General features: G+C 39.5%; 2 protein-coding genes and 1 non-coding gene across 3 annotated transcripts; 1 reads left to right on the top strand and 2 right to left on the bottom strand.

Annotated features, from left to right (window-relative positions):
* Window positions 1-2,649: 2,649 nt before the first annotated feature.
* On the bottom strand, window positions 2,650-3,573 carry LOC107479526 (uncharacterized). Its single transcript, XM_016099654.1, has one exon. The coding sequence runs from the start codon at window positions 3,571-3,573 to the stop codon at window positions 2,650-2,652; it is 924 nt and encodes a 307-aa protein (XP_015955140.1).
* A 3,449-nt stretch (window positions 3,574-7,022) lies between these two features.
* LOC107479525 (uncharacterized) lies at window positions 7,023-7,649 on the bottom strand. The gene has a single exon (XM_016099653.1). It carries the CDS (start codon window positions 7,647-7,649, stop codon window positions 7,023-7,025), a length of 627 nt encoding a protein of 208 aa, XP_015955139.1.
* Window positions 7,650-8,813: 1,164 nt separating this feature from the next.
* Window positions 8,814-8,916, top strand: LOC127745841 (small nucleolar RNA R71). The gene has a single exon (XR_008007465.1). It is a non-coding gene; the product is annotated as a small nucleolar RNA R71 (small nucleolar RNA).
* Window positions 8,917-12,783: the final 3,867 nt, after the last annotated feature.

The raw sequence follows: 12,783 nt of genomic DNA, 5'->3' as shown, positions 1-12,783 counted from the left end.
ATCATGACGTTTTTCTGGCGTTTAACTCCAGACAGCAGCGTGTACTTGGCGTTCAACGCCAAGTTACGTCGTCATTCTTCGAATAAAGTATGGACTATTATATATTGCTGGAAAGCCCTGGATGTCTACTTTCCAACGCCATTGAGAGCGCGCCAATTGGAGTTCTGTAGCTCCAGAAAATCCATTTCGAGTGCAGGGAGGTCAGATTCCAACAGCATCAGCAGTCCTTTTGTCAGCCTTCTTCAGAGTTTAGCTCAAATCCCTCAATTTCAGTCAGAATTTACCTGAAATCACAGAAAAACACACAAACTCATAGTAAAGTCCAGAAATGTGAATTTATCATAAAAACTAGTGAAAACATCCCTAAAAGTAGCTTAAACTTACTAAAAACTATATAAAAACAATGCCAAAAAGCGTATAAATTATCCGCTCATCACTGTTTAAGTTGGTTGACATCCTCTCTCTGGTGGTGGATATCTCAGTTCATTTGGTGTATGTCTCCTTGCAATTGCTCCCAATTGAATCCTTCAGGGAATTATTGGTGTTATTAGTATGATAGTGGTTGAAGTGCTAGGTACTGTGGTTGTTCCTCAGCCTCTTTCTCTTGTTGTGGTTGCCCTCGTGGCACATGAGCTTGAGCTCTATGCTCCCTAGCCCTTTGAAGTGGGTTAACAGCTACCACCTTGGCCATTTTCTTGGCAGTTATGGGCTTTTTTTGCTCCACCATGACTTCATCAATAATCTTCTCAACCCCCGCTTCATCACATAGCCTTTGGATGATGCTGGGAAATGCCAACCTTGAGTCATTTTTATTGATGTTGTTGGCAATCATTTTCCAACATCCACATGTTCTCCCTTCATTATGCTGTATATGAGCACAACCCTCTCCTTAGTTACCTCGAAGTGTTGGATGTGGGAATCAAAGACCTCATCACAAAGTCTAGCCGCCCTCTAACTTGGGGGCTCAAATCTCTTCTCCTCAGCTGATCGGGTTTCCCATCCTTGCTGTTGATCCATTGTACATTCAGCACACAAATCTCATTGAGGATTTCGTCAAAGTCTGGGTCTTATTGCTTTATCCTCTCTTGATAGCTCCGGGTAGAGCTTGTTTGCTTCACCATCAACATCTTGTTTATGTTAGAGGGGCTATAATCAATTGCTTTCCCCCTAACATAGCTTAGGTAGCCATAAGGTTGCCCAGGTTGGGGTACTGCATTGGCGTAGAACTCTCTCACCAAGCTTTCTACCACCTTCCTTGGTGGGTTACACAAGAGTGCGCATCCTCTACTTTCAATCTCCTGGTTGATCTCCGGGTTCTCATTCCTTCCAAGTTGGAAACCAACTTCGGGAATAATTTGCCTCTCACTTACCCAGCCATAAAATTGGTTTTGGTTGAATGATGAGAGGAACTTGTATTCATTGTAGCTTGTAGGGGATCTTGAGGTTGTTTCCTTGGTCTTTCTCGTCTTTGATGATGAGGTTCTTGGTAGTTCCATTGGGTGAGAAAAAAAGTGTGAAGAGTTGAAGAGTTTGGAAGAAGGGGTATAGAAAGCAAAGAGAGCAAAGCAAGGGTTTGATCCACAACACCAAACTTAGGGCTTGATTATCCCTAATCAAGTAGAAGAAAAAGAGAAAGAAAAGAGAGAAGAGGGTTCATTCGTGTGTGAACTTTTGGGTGGGCTGAAGTGTGAAGAGTGGTGGGAAGTGTTTAGTTTTTATAGGGGTGAGAGATGTAGGCTCGAAGGGAGGGTAGTGATGGGATTTAAAAGCAGTTTATCTTTTTTCCACTTGGGAAGTGGCGCCTAGCGTGGGAAGAGGCGCCAATCCTTATTTTCTTTTGATTCTTTGCATGTGTTGAGTTCCAAAGTGCAAGTACACTTTGACTCTTTCCTTGATGAGCTATCAATCATGTGGGCCCCATCCTCTCTCCTGAAAATGAAAACCGAAACACCATAAGTGAAAAGAATCCTTTTATATTCCCCTTCATAACATATAATTGAAATGCAATTGATGAGTGTCCCTTGGGACACCAAACTTAATTTCCTTGCATCTAATAAATTAGGTTTATCATTGGATATTTAATGTGTTCATAACGGTGAATTAAATTCATTTCTTTCACATTATTTAACTCCTTATGAACACATTAAAGTGACCTTGCATACATAACCAATTTACTTATTGCATTCAGATTAAGAACATGATGGGCTTGCTATGTGGACATCATTTGGTGGCGGCCACACCAAACTTAATCCCTGGGCTTACTCTCAAAATTAATTTCATTCAAAAGGATTCTAAGCCTAGATTAAGTGGGTTAGTGGCCACACCAAACTTAGCTTTTTAGCTAATTCCCAGCCCAATCACTCATCATCAATAAGTGTGTTCATCAACTAGTATTTTCAGGGAAAGAAAACAAAGGAAAGAAAACAGATTGAAGAATGACTAACTATCAAACATTGGAATTGATATCTAAGCTACCTAATCTATTCTTAGAAAGCAGGGGAAATAAAAACATTAAACTGAAACTTAACCTATCTAAATTTATCAATTTTAAAGCTACTTCTAGAAAGCAAGAAATCAAAAAGGATATGAATGTTGGGTTGCCTCCCAACCAGCGCTTCTTTAGTGTCATTAGCTTGACATCCTCCCTCTTTAGTTGAGGCTGTAGCTCACTCTCTGCTCCTCCAAAGAACCTCCCAAGCAGTGCTTGAGTCTATGGCCATTCACAAAAAAAGTTCTTTGTGTTTTGTCCTCCATGAGCTCCACATGACCATAAGGGGATACTTTAAGGATGGTAAAGGGTCCTAACCATCTAGACTTGAGTTTTTCTGGGAAGAATTTGAGTCTTGAGTTGTATAGTAGCACCTTTTGACCTTCTACAAACTCTCTTCTTGCTATCTTTTGATCATGCCACCTCTTAGCTTTTTCCTTGTATATTTTGACATTTTCATATGCTTGAGATCGGAGCTCTTCTAATTCTTGTAGTTGCAAGATCCTTTTCTCCCTAGCAGCATTGTTATCAAAGTTTAGTAGCTTGAGTGCCCAAAAGGCTTTGTGTTCAAGATCAAGGGGTAAGTGACATGCCTTCCCATACCCCAGCTGGTATAGGGTCATCCCTATTGGTGTTTTAAAGGATGTCCTATATGCCCAAAGAGTATCGTCCAACCTCTTTGACCAGCCCTTTCTTGAAGCTCCCACAGTTTTCTCTAGAATCTGCTTTAGCTTTTTGTTGTATACCTCTATCTGCCCATTTGTTTGAGGGTGATAAGGTGTTGCAACCTTATGTTTCACTCCATATCTCAAGAGTAGGGCTTCCAAGGATCTGTTGCAGACATGGCTTCCTCCATCACTAATAAGGGCTCGGGAAACTCCAAAGCGGTTGAAGATGTTGCGCTTAAGGAAGCTCATGACCACCCCATTGTCATTTGTTGGGGTTGCAATGGCCTCCACCCACTTAGACACATATTCCATTGCCACTAGAATGTACTTATTTGAGTACGAGGTGGGGAAGGGACCCATGAAGTCAATTCCCCATACATCAAACAGATCAAGTTCTAGTATGAATTGCTGTGGCATCTCATTCTTTTTGGGTAGGTTGCCAGCTCTTTGGCTTTCATTGCACCTTGACACCAATTCCTTAACATCTTTGAATATTGTTGGCCAATAGAATCCACATTAGAATGCCTTTGCTGCTGTTCTTTCTCCACTAAAATGGCCTCCATATGCAGATCCATGGCATTGCTACAGCACTTCTTGTCCTTCCTCTTGTGAGATACATCTCGTCAAGATTCTATCAACACCCTTTTTGAACAAGTAGGGCTCATCCCAGATGTAATGTTTAGCATCATTGAGTAGCTTCCTCCTCATGTGCTTGTTGATGTTGGTAGGCAATTCCCCAATAGCCTTGAAGTTAGCTATATCAGCAAACCAAGGGCTTTTTTGAATCATCATCAACTGTTCATTAGGGAATCTCTCATTCACTTCAAATTGATGTGCTCTCTCCTCTTCATGTGGGATTCTTGATAAGTGATCAGCTACTTTGTTTTCTGCCCTACTTCTCTCTTTTATCTCTATGTTAAATTCTTGAAGTAGTAGGATCCATCTTATCAACCTAGGCTTGGATTCTTGCTTGGTTAATAAGTATTTAAGGGCTGCATGATTAGTGAAAACAGTAACCTTAGAGCCAATAAGATATGATCTAAATTTATCAAATGCAAATACTATGGCAAGAAGTTCCTTCTCTGTAGTGGTGTAATTCTTTTTATTTTCATTAAGAACTTTACTTGCATAGTATATGACATGCACCAAGTTGTCTTTCCTCTGTCCCAACACTACCCCAATTGCAAAGTCTGATGCATCGCACATCAGTTCAAAGGGCAAGTTCCAATCAGGTGGGGCAATGATGGGTGATGAGGAAAGCTTCTTTTTCATGTTCTCAAAAGCTATTATGCATTCTTGATCAAATATGAAAGGTGTGTAGATGCAAGTAGATTACTTAAGGGCTTAGCAATTTTTGAGAAATCTTTGATAAACCTTCTATAAAAACCAGCATGCTCTAAAAAGCTTCTAACTGCCTTAACATTACAAGGTGGGGGTAGTTTCTCAACTACCTTTTTGGAGACTTTATGTCCAAGAACCACCCCTTCAGTGACCATGAAATAGCACTTTTCCTAGTTTAAAACCAGGTTGGTTTCTTGACATCTCCTCAGCACTAGAGTAAGGTAGTGTAAATCACCAAACACAAAGAAGTCATCCATGAACACTTCTATGAACCTTTCAATCATGTCCGAAAATATGGAGAGCATGCACCATTAGAATGTTGCAGGTGCATTGGACAATCCAAATGGCATTCTCCTATAAGCAAAAACACTATAAGGACAAGTAAAGGAAGTCTTTTCTTGGTCTTTGGGGTCGACTACAATCTGATTGTAGTCAAAATAGCTGATACACCACTATTTCGTGGTACATCTTGTGCTTAATTGAGTGGATTTTATCCACTATTCTCATACTTATTCATGTAAATTGCATGTTTTACATTCTTCTTCCTGATTTTGTGATATGATTGAAAACATATTTCTTTGGCCTTAATTTCGCTTATCTTAATCCTCTCTTATTACCATTTGATGCCTTGATATGTGTGTTAAGCATTTTCAGAGACTACAGGGTAGGAATGACTTAGAGGATGAAAAGGAAGAATGCAAAAGTGGAAGGAATACAAGAAATTGAAGGAACTGCAAAGCTGTCAGCCCTTACCTCTTCGCACTCAATTGATCATAACTTGAGCTACAGGGGTCCAAAAGAGGCGGTTCTAGTTGCGTTGAAAAGCTAACATCTCGGGCTTCAAAATGATATATAATTTGCCATAGTTGCCACAACGTTAGACGACGTGCATGCGCACGCATGCATCTTCGAAAATACAGGGGCGATTTCTGGGATATTTTTGACCCAGTTTTCGGCCCAGAAAACACAGATTAGAGGCTGCAGAGTGGAGGAATCAGGAACATCACTTTTCATTCACATAATTTTAGGTTTTAGATGTAGTTTCTAGAGAGAGAGGAGAGGTTTTAGGATTCTTTATTTTAGATTTATTTCTTCTCAAATCCAGGTTCAATGTTCCTTGAATTTAGTTTTCTTCTACTTTTATTTATTTTATTACTTTAGTTTATCTTCTTCTCTTATTAATTTATTAATGCAAAGAGTATTTTTATATTTAATTTCTTTATTTGCTTGATTATCTTAACTCAATTCCAAAATTATCATGTCTTCTTTCTACTCCCTTTACATGTATGCGAACATGGCACCCATGTCAATGGAGTAGGTTCGCAACTTGATTTTGGAGTTGATTAATAGGAGACCCTTGAGTTGGAAGACTCAAGAGTTAAATTGTAATTGGAAGTTGTTGGCTGGCTCTCTAGTCACTAACGCTAATCCTTCCCAAGGGAGAGGATTAGGACTTGTGAATAAGAGTTAGCTCAACTACTTGACTTTCCTTCATTCGTTGAGGGTTAACTAAGTAAAAATAACAACTTATTACTATAAATCTTGGGAAATCGAACAAAAATAAAACTTCCAATTAATCTTCTCTTAGTCAAAGCTTTTTAATTTAATTACATAAATCCTCTTGTTAATTTTCCTTGCTTTAAATTATAATTAATTATTTTATCATTCCTCACTCTAAAAATTCTCAGAAAAACCCATAACCAATAGTAACACACTTCCCTGCAAATTCTTGAGAGATGACCCGAGGTTTGAATACTTCGGTTTATTTTTGTTGGGTTTGTTACTTGTGACAAACAATTTTTGTATGAAAGGATTTTAAGTGGTTTAGATATTATACTTGCAACGAGAATTTATTTGTAAAATTCTAGACTACATAAAAGTCCGTTCATCAATAGCCGTCCAAGAAGCAGTAATACTCATGTCCTGCAAGTCTTTCTAGCATTTGGTCCATTAAAGGTAGGGGAAAATGATCCTTCCTGGTGGCTTCGTTGAGCTTTCTATAATCAATGCACGGGTGCCATCTAGTCACTGTTCTTGTTGGTATCAACTCATTCTTCTCATTAGGCACAACAGTGATACCTCCTTTCTTAGGAACTACTTGGACATGGCTCACCCAAGGGCTGTCTAAAAATCACCCCTGCTTGCCATAATTTCAACACCTCCTTTTGGACTACTTCATTCATTGTTGGATTTAGCCTTCTCTGCTGTTGTCTTGAGAGCTTTGCACCTTCCTCAAGTAGGATTTTATGCATGCACGTTGAAGGACTGATTCCTTTTAGATCAGCAAGTGTCCATCCTATGGTATCCTTGTGTTGCTTTACCATTTGGATTAGCTCCTCTTCTTGTTGTTTATTCAAACTTGAATTGATTATCACTGGGTATGTGTTGTTGTCACCCAAGTAGGCATACTTTAAGTTTGGAAGCAGAGCTTTTAGATCCACTTTGGTGGCTCCACTTCCAATTTCTTTGTCTTGTCGAGCATGATTTGTTCTTTCATAGTCTCTAGTGGTGGCTCACCACATGATTTATTCTTCAATTTCTTTACATTGTTCTTCCTCTAGGACTCCTTGAACTAGGGTCTCAATTGTGTCCACCATCATGCATTCACCAATGGATTCCTTGGGGTAGCTCATTGCCTTGAAGACATTGAAGACCATCTTCTCTTCGTGTAACCTCAAGACTAACTCCCCTTTTTGAACATCAATTATGGCTTCAGCCGTAGCTAGGAATGGCCTTCCTAGGATGATTGATGTGTTGATTTCTTCCTCCATATGAAGCACAACAAAATCAGCTGGGAAGATGAACTCCCTCACTTTCACCAATAGATCTTCCACCACACTATGAGGAAATTTAAAGGTTATGTCAGCCAATTGAAGTGCCATTCTTTTTGGTTTGGCCTCTTCTATCCTCATCCTTTTCATCAAAGCCAATGACATGAGGTTTATGTTGACTCCAAGATCGCATAGTGCCTTCTCAATGTTCATATCCCCAATGACATAGGGGATTTGGAAACTCTCAGGGTCTTTCAATTTCTGGGGGAGCTTCTTTTGTATTATAGCACCGCACTCTTCAGTAAGTATCACTGTTTCTTTCTCACCCCAATTTCTCTTCCTTGTCTTGAGTTCCTTTAAGAACTTAGCATAGAGCAGCATTTACTCTAATGCCTCCATAAAGGGTATGTTGATCTAGAGCTTTTTGAAGATTTCTAGGAATCTAGAGAATTGGCTGTCTTTCCCATCCTTCCTCAGCCTTTGTGGGTAGGGTGCTTGTGGCACATAAGGCTTTATAACTTGCTTGGGTGAGGATGGTGCAGAGGTCTTCTCTTCCTTCTTGATTTCAGGTTCCTTTGTACTTTCTTCTTCCTGGTGGCTTCGACTTGGAGGCATTTCTTCCATAACTTTTCCACTCCTTAGTGTTATGGCTTTGCACTCTCTCCTTGGGTTAGCCATGGTGTCACTAGGAAAGGTATGTGTGGGCATAGGTATTTGCTTAGACAAACACCCTACTTGTGCTTCCAATTTTGAAATTGCTGCCCCTTGATTCTTTATGTTGGACCGAAACTCTTCATGGTTAGCATCTATCTTTCTGTCATCCTGCAGCTATCTTTCTAGAATAGTGGAGATAGTCCCGATCAGTTTTGTTGACAACTGAGCTATGGCTGCCTCCAGTTTTGAGAAACTACTGCTGGTTTCACATGGTTGCATGGTGAGGGTTGATGCATCTTGGTGGAGGTTGTTATGTGTTTGCTGTTCAGGGTGATATGATGTGTTTTGTGAGGTGTGATAAGGTCTGTTGTTGCTTGATTGGTGATTAGAGTTATGGTTGTTGTGATGGTTAGAGTGGTATGGTTTGTGGCTTATTGGTTTCCCCATCCAAAATTTGGGTGGTTCTTCCAACCTGTGTTGTATGTTTTAGAGTTTGGGTCATATGGTGGTCTAGAGGGATTGTTCACATAGTTTGCCTGCTTCCATTCACATTCAGCTTCTGGTGCATCTTCTTCTTGTGGTGGTGCTTGAGCTTGGACAGCTGAGACTTGGCTTGGCTCTACCTTTTTTGTTAAGGATGCTAATTGTGCTACAATTGCCTTGTTTTGTGCTAGCAAAGCATCCATAGAATTGAGTTCCAGCACCCCTCTCTTTTGAGCTCTTTCTGAAGCATAGAAGTACTCATTTTCAGCTACAATCTCAATAACATCTATGGCCTCCTCAATAGTTTTCTTCTTGTTGAGTGAACCCCCTGAAGAGTGGTCCACAGCCTTCTTTGCTTCATATGATAGCCCTTCATAGAAGATGTGTAGTTGAACCCATTCATTGAACATGTCCGGAGGACATTTCCTTGTCAAGTCTTTAAACCTCTCCCAGGCCTCATAAAGTGTTTCACCATCTTTCTGCCTAAAAGTTTGCACTCAGTTCTCAACCTATTAACTCTCTGTGGTGGGTAAAATCCTGCTAGGAACTTGTTTACAACCTCCTCCCAAGTGGTCAAGCTCTCCTTGGGGAATGCTTCCAACCACTTTGCTACCTTATCTTTAAGTGAAAAAGGGAACAAAAGTAGCTTGTAGGTGTCAAGGTGTACACCATTGGACTTTACAGTGTCACATATCCTCAAGAATGTAGTGAGGTGTTGGTTTGGGTCCTCTTGGGCACCCCCTTCATATGAACAATTATTCTGGACAAGTGTGATGAGTTGAGGTTTCAACTCAAAGTAGTTAGCATGAATTTTTGGCTTCAAAATGTTGCTACCATAGTTTCCTAGATTTGGGTTGATGTAGGAGCCTAAAACTCTCCTCTCTTGCCCAATATGATTGCCAGCTTCCTCCCCAACATGGTTATGTGCCTCTTCTTCCATATTAGTTCTTAGATCTTCCTCTACTACTTCCTCTCCAACTATGCCTTTGCCTCTTGCTTCCCTCCTTAATCTAAGGAAGGTCTTCTCAGGTTCACTATCAAAGGAAGATGAAGTTTTTCCCCTTCTACCTGTCATACATTCAGTAAACGGCTAGCAGAGAATAAGTGAAGTGAAAATTCTTGTTGAGGTTAGTGGTTAGTTTGGTTGATGCAATTGATAAAACAGTTAATATGGCAGTAAGGAGACAAAAAAAAAATATGAACAATGAATAACAAAAATGACCAACGCAAAACTAAAAAAAAAAAGAAACTGGAAACGAAATAACAAGGTAATTAAAATGCTTAATCTAGCTCTCCAATCAATTTAGTAATTGTCAAATTCAAACCAATTCCCGGCAACGGCGCCATAAAACTTGATGGCCAGAATTTACACCCCACAAAATTTTTGATAATGAATCCGTTCTCTTGGCAAGCGCACCAAAATTATCGTCAAGTAATAACCCACAGAGGAGTGGGATCGTATCCACAGAGATTGGTAGAATTGAACAATGTTAATCAATTGGTGAATTAGTCAAGCTAAGCAATACAGAGTGTGATTGTAGAATTGTAAATGAGTAGGAAAGTAAATGGCTCAAAGGTAAAGAGATGAATTAAAGTGCACAAAAGAAAATGGCAAGAATGTAAAGTGCAGAATCATAAATGACTGAATTGTAATTGGGAATGGGGATCAACAGAATTGTAAACAAAGCTATAAAGAATGTGGAAGATAAGAACAGGGGGATTCATTGAGATTGGGAGATATTATTTTTTTGGATTAAATCTAGCTTATCTCATCTTCAATCATGCAACTCATTGATCTCTTGGCAATCATGATTGATTGAGCCCCAATCCCTTGGTGACTCAATCTCTCAAATCTTGATAATTAGCCAATTCCTTGGTCTAATTAGTCACGAAGAGAGATATGCTTGGTCCCTGATTATACCACTGGTGCTCGAAATTGTGATCATCAACAATGGCGCCAAAAACTTGGTAGCGCTCTCAAACGTAAATCACACTTAGTCACAACTCCGCACAACTAACCAGCAAGTGCACTGGGTCGTCCAAGTAATACCTTACGTGAGTAAGGGTCGATCCCACGGAGATTGTTGGTATGAAGCAAGCTATGGTCATCTTGTAAATCTCAATCAGGCAGATTATAATTGATTATGGATTTTCGAATAATAATAAATAATAAATAGAAAATAAAAATAGAGTTACTCATGTAATTCAATGGTGGGAATTTCAGATAAGTGCGTGGAGGTGCTTGTCCCTGTTGGATCTCTGCTTTCCTACTGTCTTTCTTCAATCCTTCTGATTCCTTTCCATGGCAAGCTGTATGTAGGGAATCACCGTTATCAATGGCTATATCCCATCCTCTTAGTGAAAATGGTCCAAATGCTCTGTCACAGCACGGCTAATCATATGTCGGTTCTCGATCATGTTGGAATAGAATCCCTTGATTCTTTTGCGTTTGTCATCACCCCAACAATCGCGTGTTTGAAGCTCGTCACAGTCATTCAATCACTGAATCCTACTTGGAATACAACAGACAAGGTTTAGACTTTCCGGATTCTCATGAATGCCGCCATCAATTCTAGCTTATACCACGAAGATTCTGATTAAGGAATCCAAGAGATATAAGCCCGGTCTAAGGTAGAACGAAAGTTGTTGTCAGTCATGCGTTCATAGGTGAGAATGATGATAAGTGTCACGGATCATCACATTCATCATGTTGAAGTGCAACGAATATCTTAGAATAAGAACAAGCGGAATTGAATAGAAAATAGTAGTAATTGCATTGAAACTTGAGGTACAGCAGAGCTCCACACCCTTAATCTATGGTGTGTAGAAACTACACCGTTAAAAATACATAAGTGATGAAGGTCCAGGCATGGCCGAATGGCCAGCCCCCAAACATGATCAATAGTCTCCTAAGATGAATAATAGAATAAAACTAAGACCAAAGATGTCTAATACAATAGTAAAACGTCCTATTTATACTAGACTAGCTACTAGGGTTTACAGAAGTAAGTAATTGATGCATAAATCCACTTCCGGGGCCCACTTGGTGTATGTTTGGGCTGAGCTTGATCTTTACACAAGCTGAGGCTTATCTTGGAGTTGAACGCCAAGTTGTAACGTGTTTTTTGGCGTTCAACTCTGGTTCGTGACGTGTTTCTGGCGTTTGACTCCAGAATGCAACATGGAACTAGCGTTGAGCGCCAGTTTACGTCATCTAATCATGAATAAAGTATAGACTATTATATATTTCTGGAAAACTCTGGATGTCTACTTTCCAACACCGTTGAGAGCGCGCCATTTGGAGTTTTGTAGCTCCAGAAAATCTATTTCGAGTGCAGGGAGGTAAGAATCCAACAGCATCAGTAGTCCTTTGTCAGCCTTTTATCAGAGTTTTGCTCAGGTCCCTCAATTTCAGCCATAAATTACCTGAAATCACAGAAAAACACACAAACTCATAGTAAAGTCCAGAAATGTGAATTTAGCATAAAAACTAATGAAAACATCCTAAAAGTAACTAGATCATACTAAAAACTACCTAAAAACAATGCCAAAAAGCGTATAAATTATCCGCTCATCACAACACCAAACTTAAATTGTTGCTTGTCCCCAAGCAACTAAAAATAAATTAGGATAAAAAGAAGAAAACATACTATAAATCCCAAAATATCAATGAATATTAATTCTAATTAGATGAGCGGGACTTGTAGCTTTTTGCCTCTGAACAGTTTTGGCATCTCACTTTTTCCTTTGAAGTTCAGAATGATTATCATCTATAGGAACTTTGAATTTTAGATAGTGTTATTGATTCTCCTATTTAAGTTTGTAGATTATTGAACACAGCTACTTTTATGAGTCTTGGTCGTGGCCCTAAGCATTTTGTTTTCCAGTATTACCACCGGATACAAAAATGCCACAGACACATGACTGGGTGAACCTTTCCAGATTGTGACTCAGCTTTGCTAAAGTCCCCAATTAGAGGTGTCCAGAGCTCTTAAGCACACTCTTTTTGCTTTGGATCACGACTTTAACCACTCAGTCTCAAGCTTTTCACTTGGTCCTGCATGCCACAAGCACATGGTTAGGGACAACTTGCTTTAGCCGCTTAGGCCTGGATTTTATTTCCTTGGGCCCTTCTATCCCTTGATGCTCAAAGCCTTGGATCTTTTTTTTACCCTTGCCTTTTGGTTTTAAGGGCTATTGGCTTTTTTTGCTTGCTTTCTCTTTTTTTCTTTCTATTTTTTTCGCAAGCTTTTTCTTTTTCACTGCTTTTTCTTGCTTCAATAATCAATTTCATGATTTTTCAGATTATCAATAGCATTTCTCTTTGTTCATCATTCTTTCAAGAGCCAACAATTTTAACATTCATAAACAACAAGAT

The sequence above is a fragment of the Arachis duranensis genome, chromosome 3 (genome assembly GCF_000817695.3).
Source record: "Arachis duranensis cultivar V14167 chromosome 3, aradu.V14167.gnm2.J7QH, whole genome shotgun sequence".
Taxonomy (NCBI): domain Eukaryota; kingdom Viridiplantae; phylum Streptophyta; class Magnoliopsida; order Fabales; family Fabaceae; genus Arachis; species Arachis duranensis.
The sequence above is the reverse complement of the archived record's forward strand: the minus strand, read 5'-3'. Positions and strand labels throughout refer to the sequence as shown.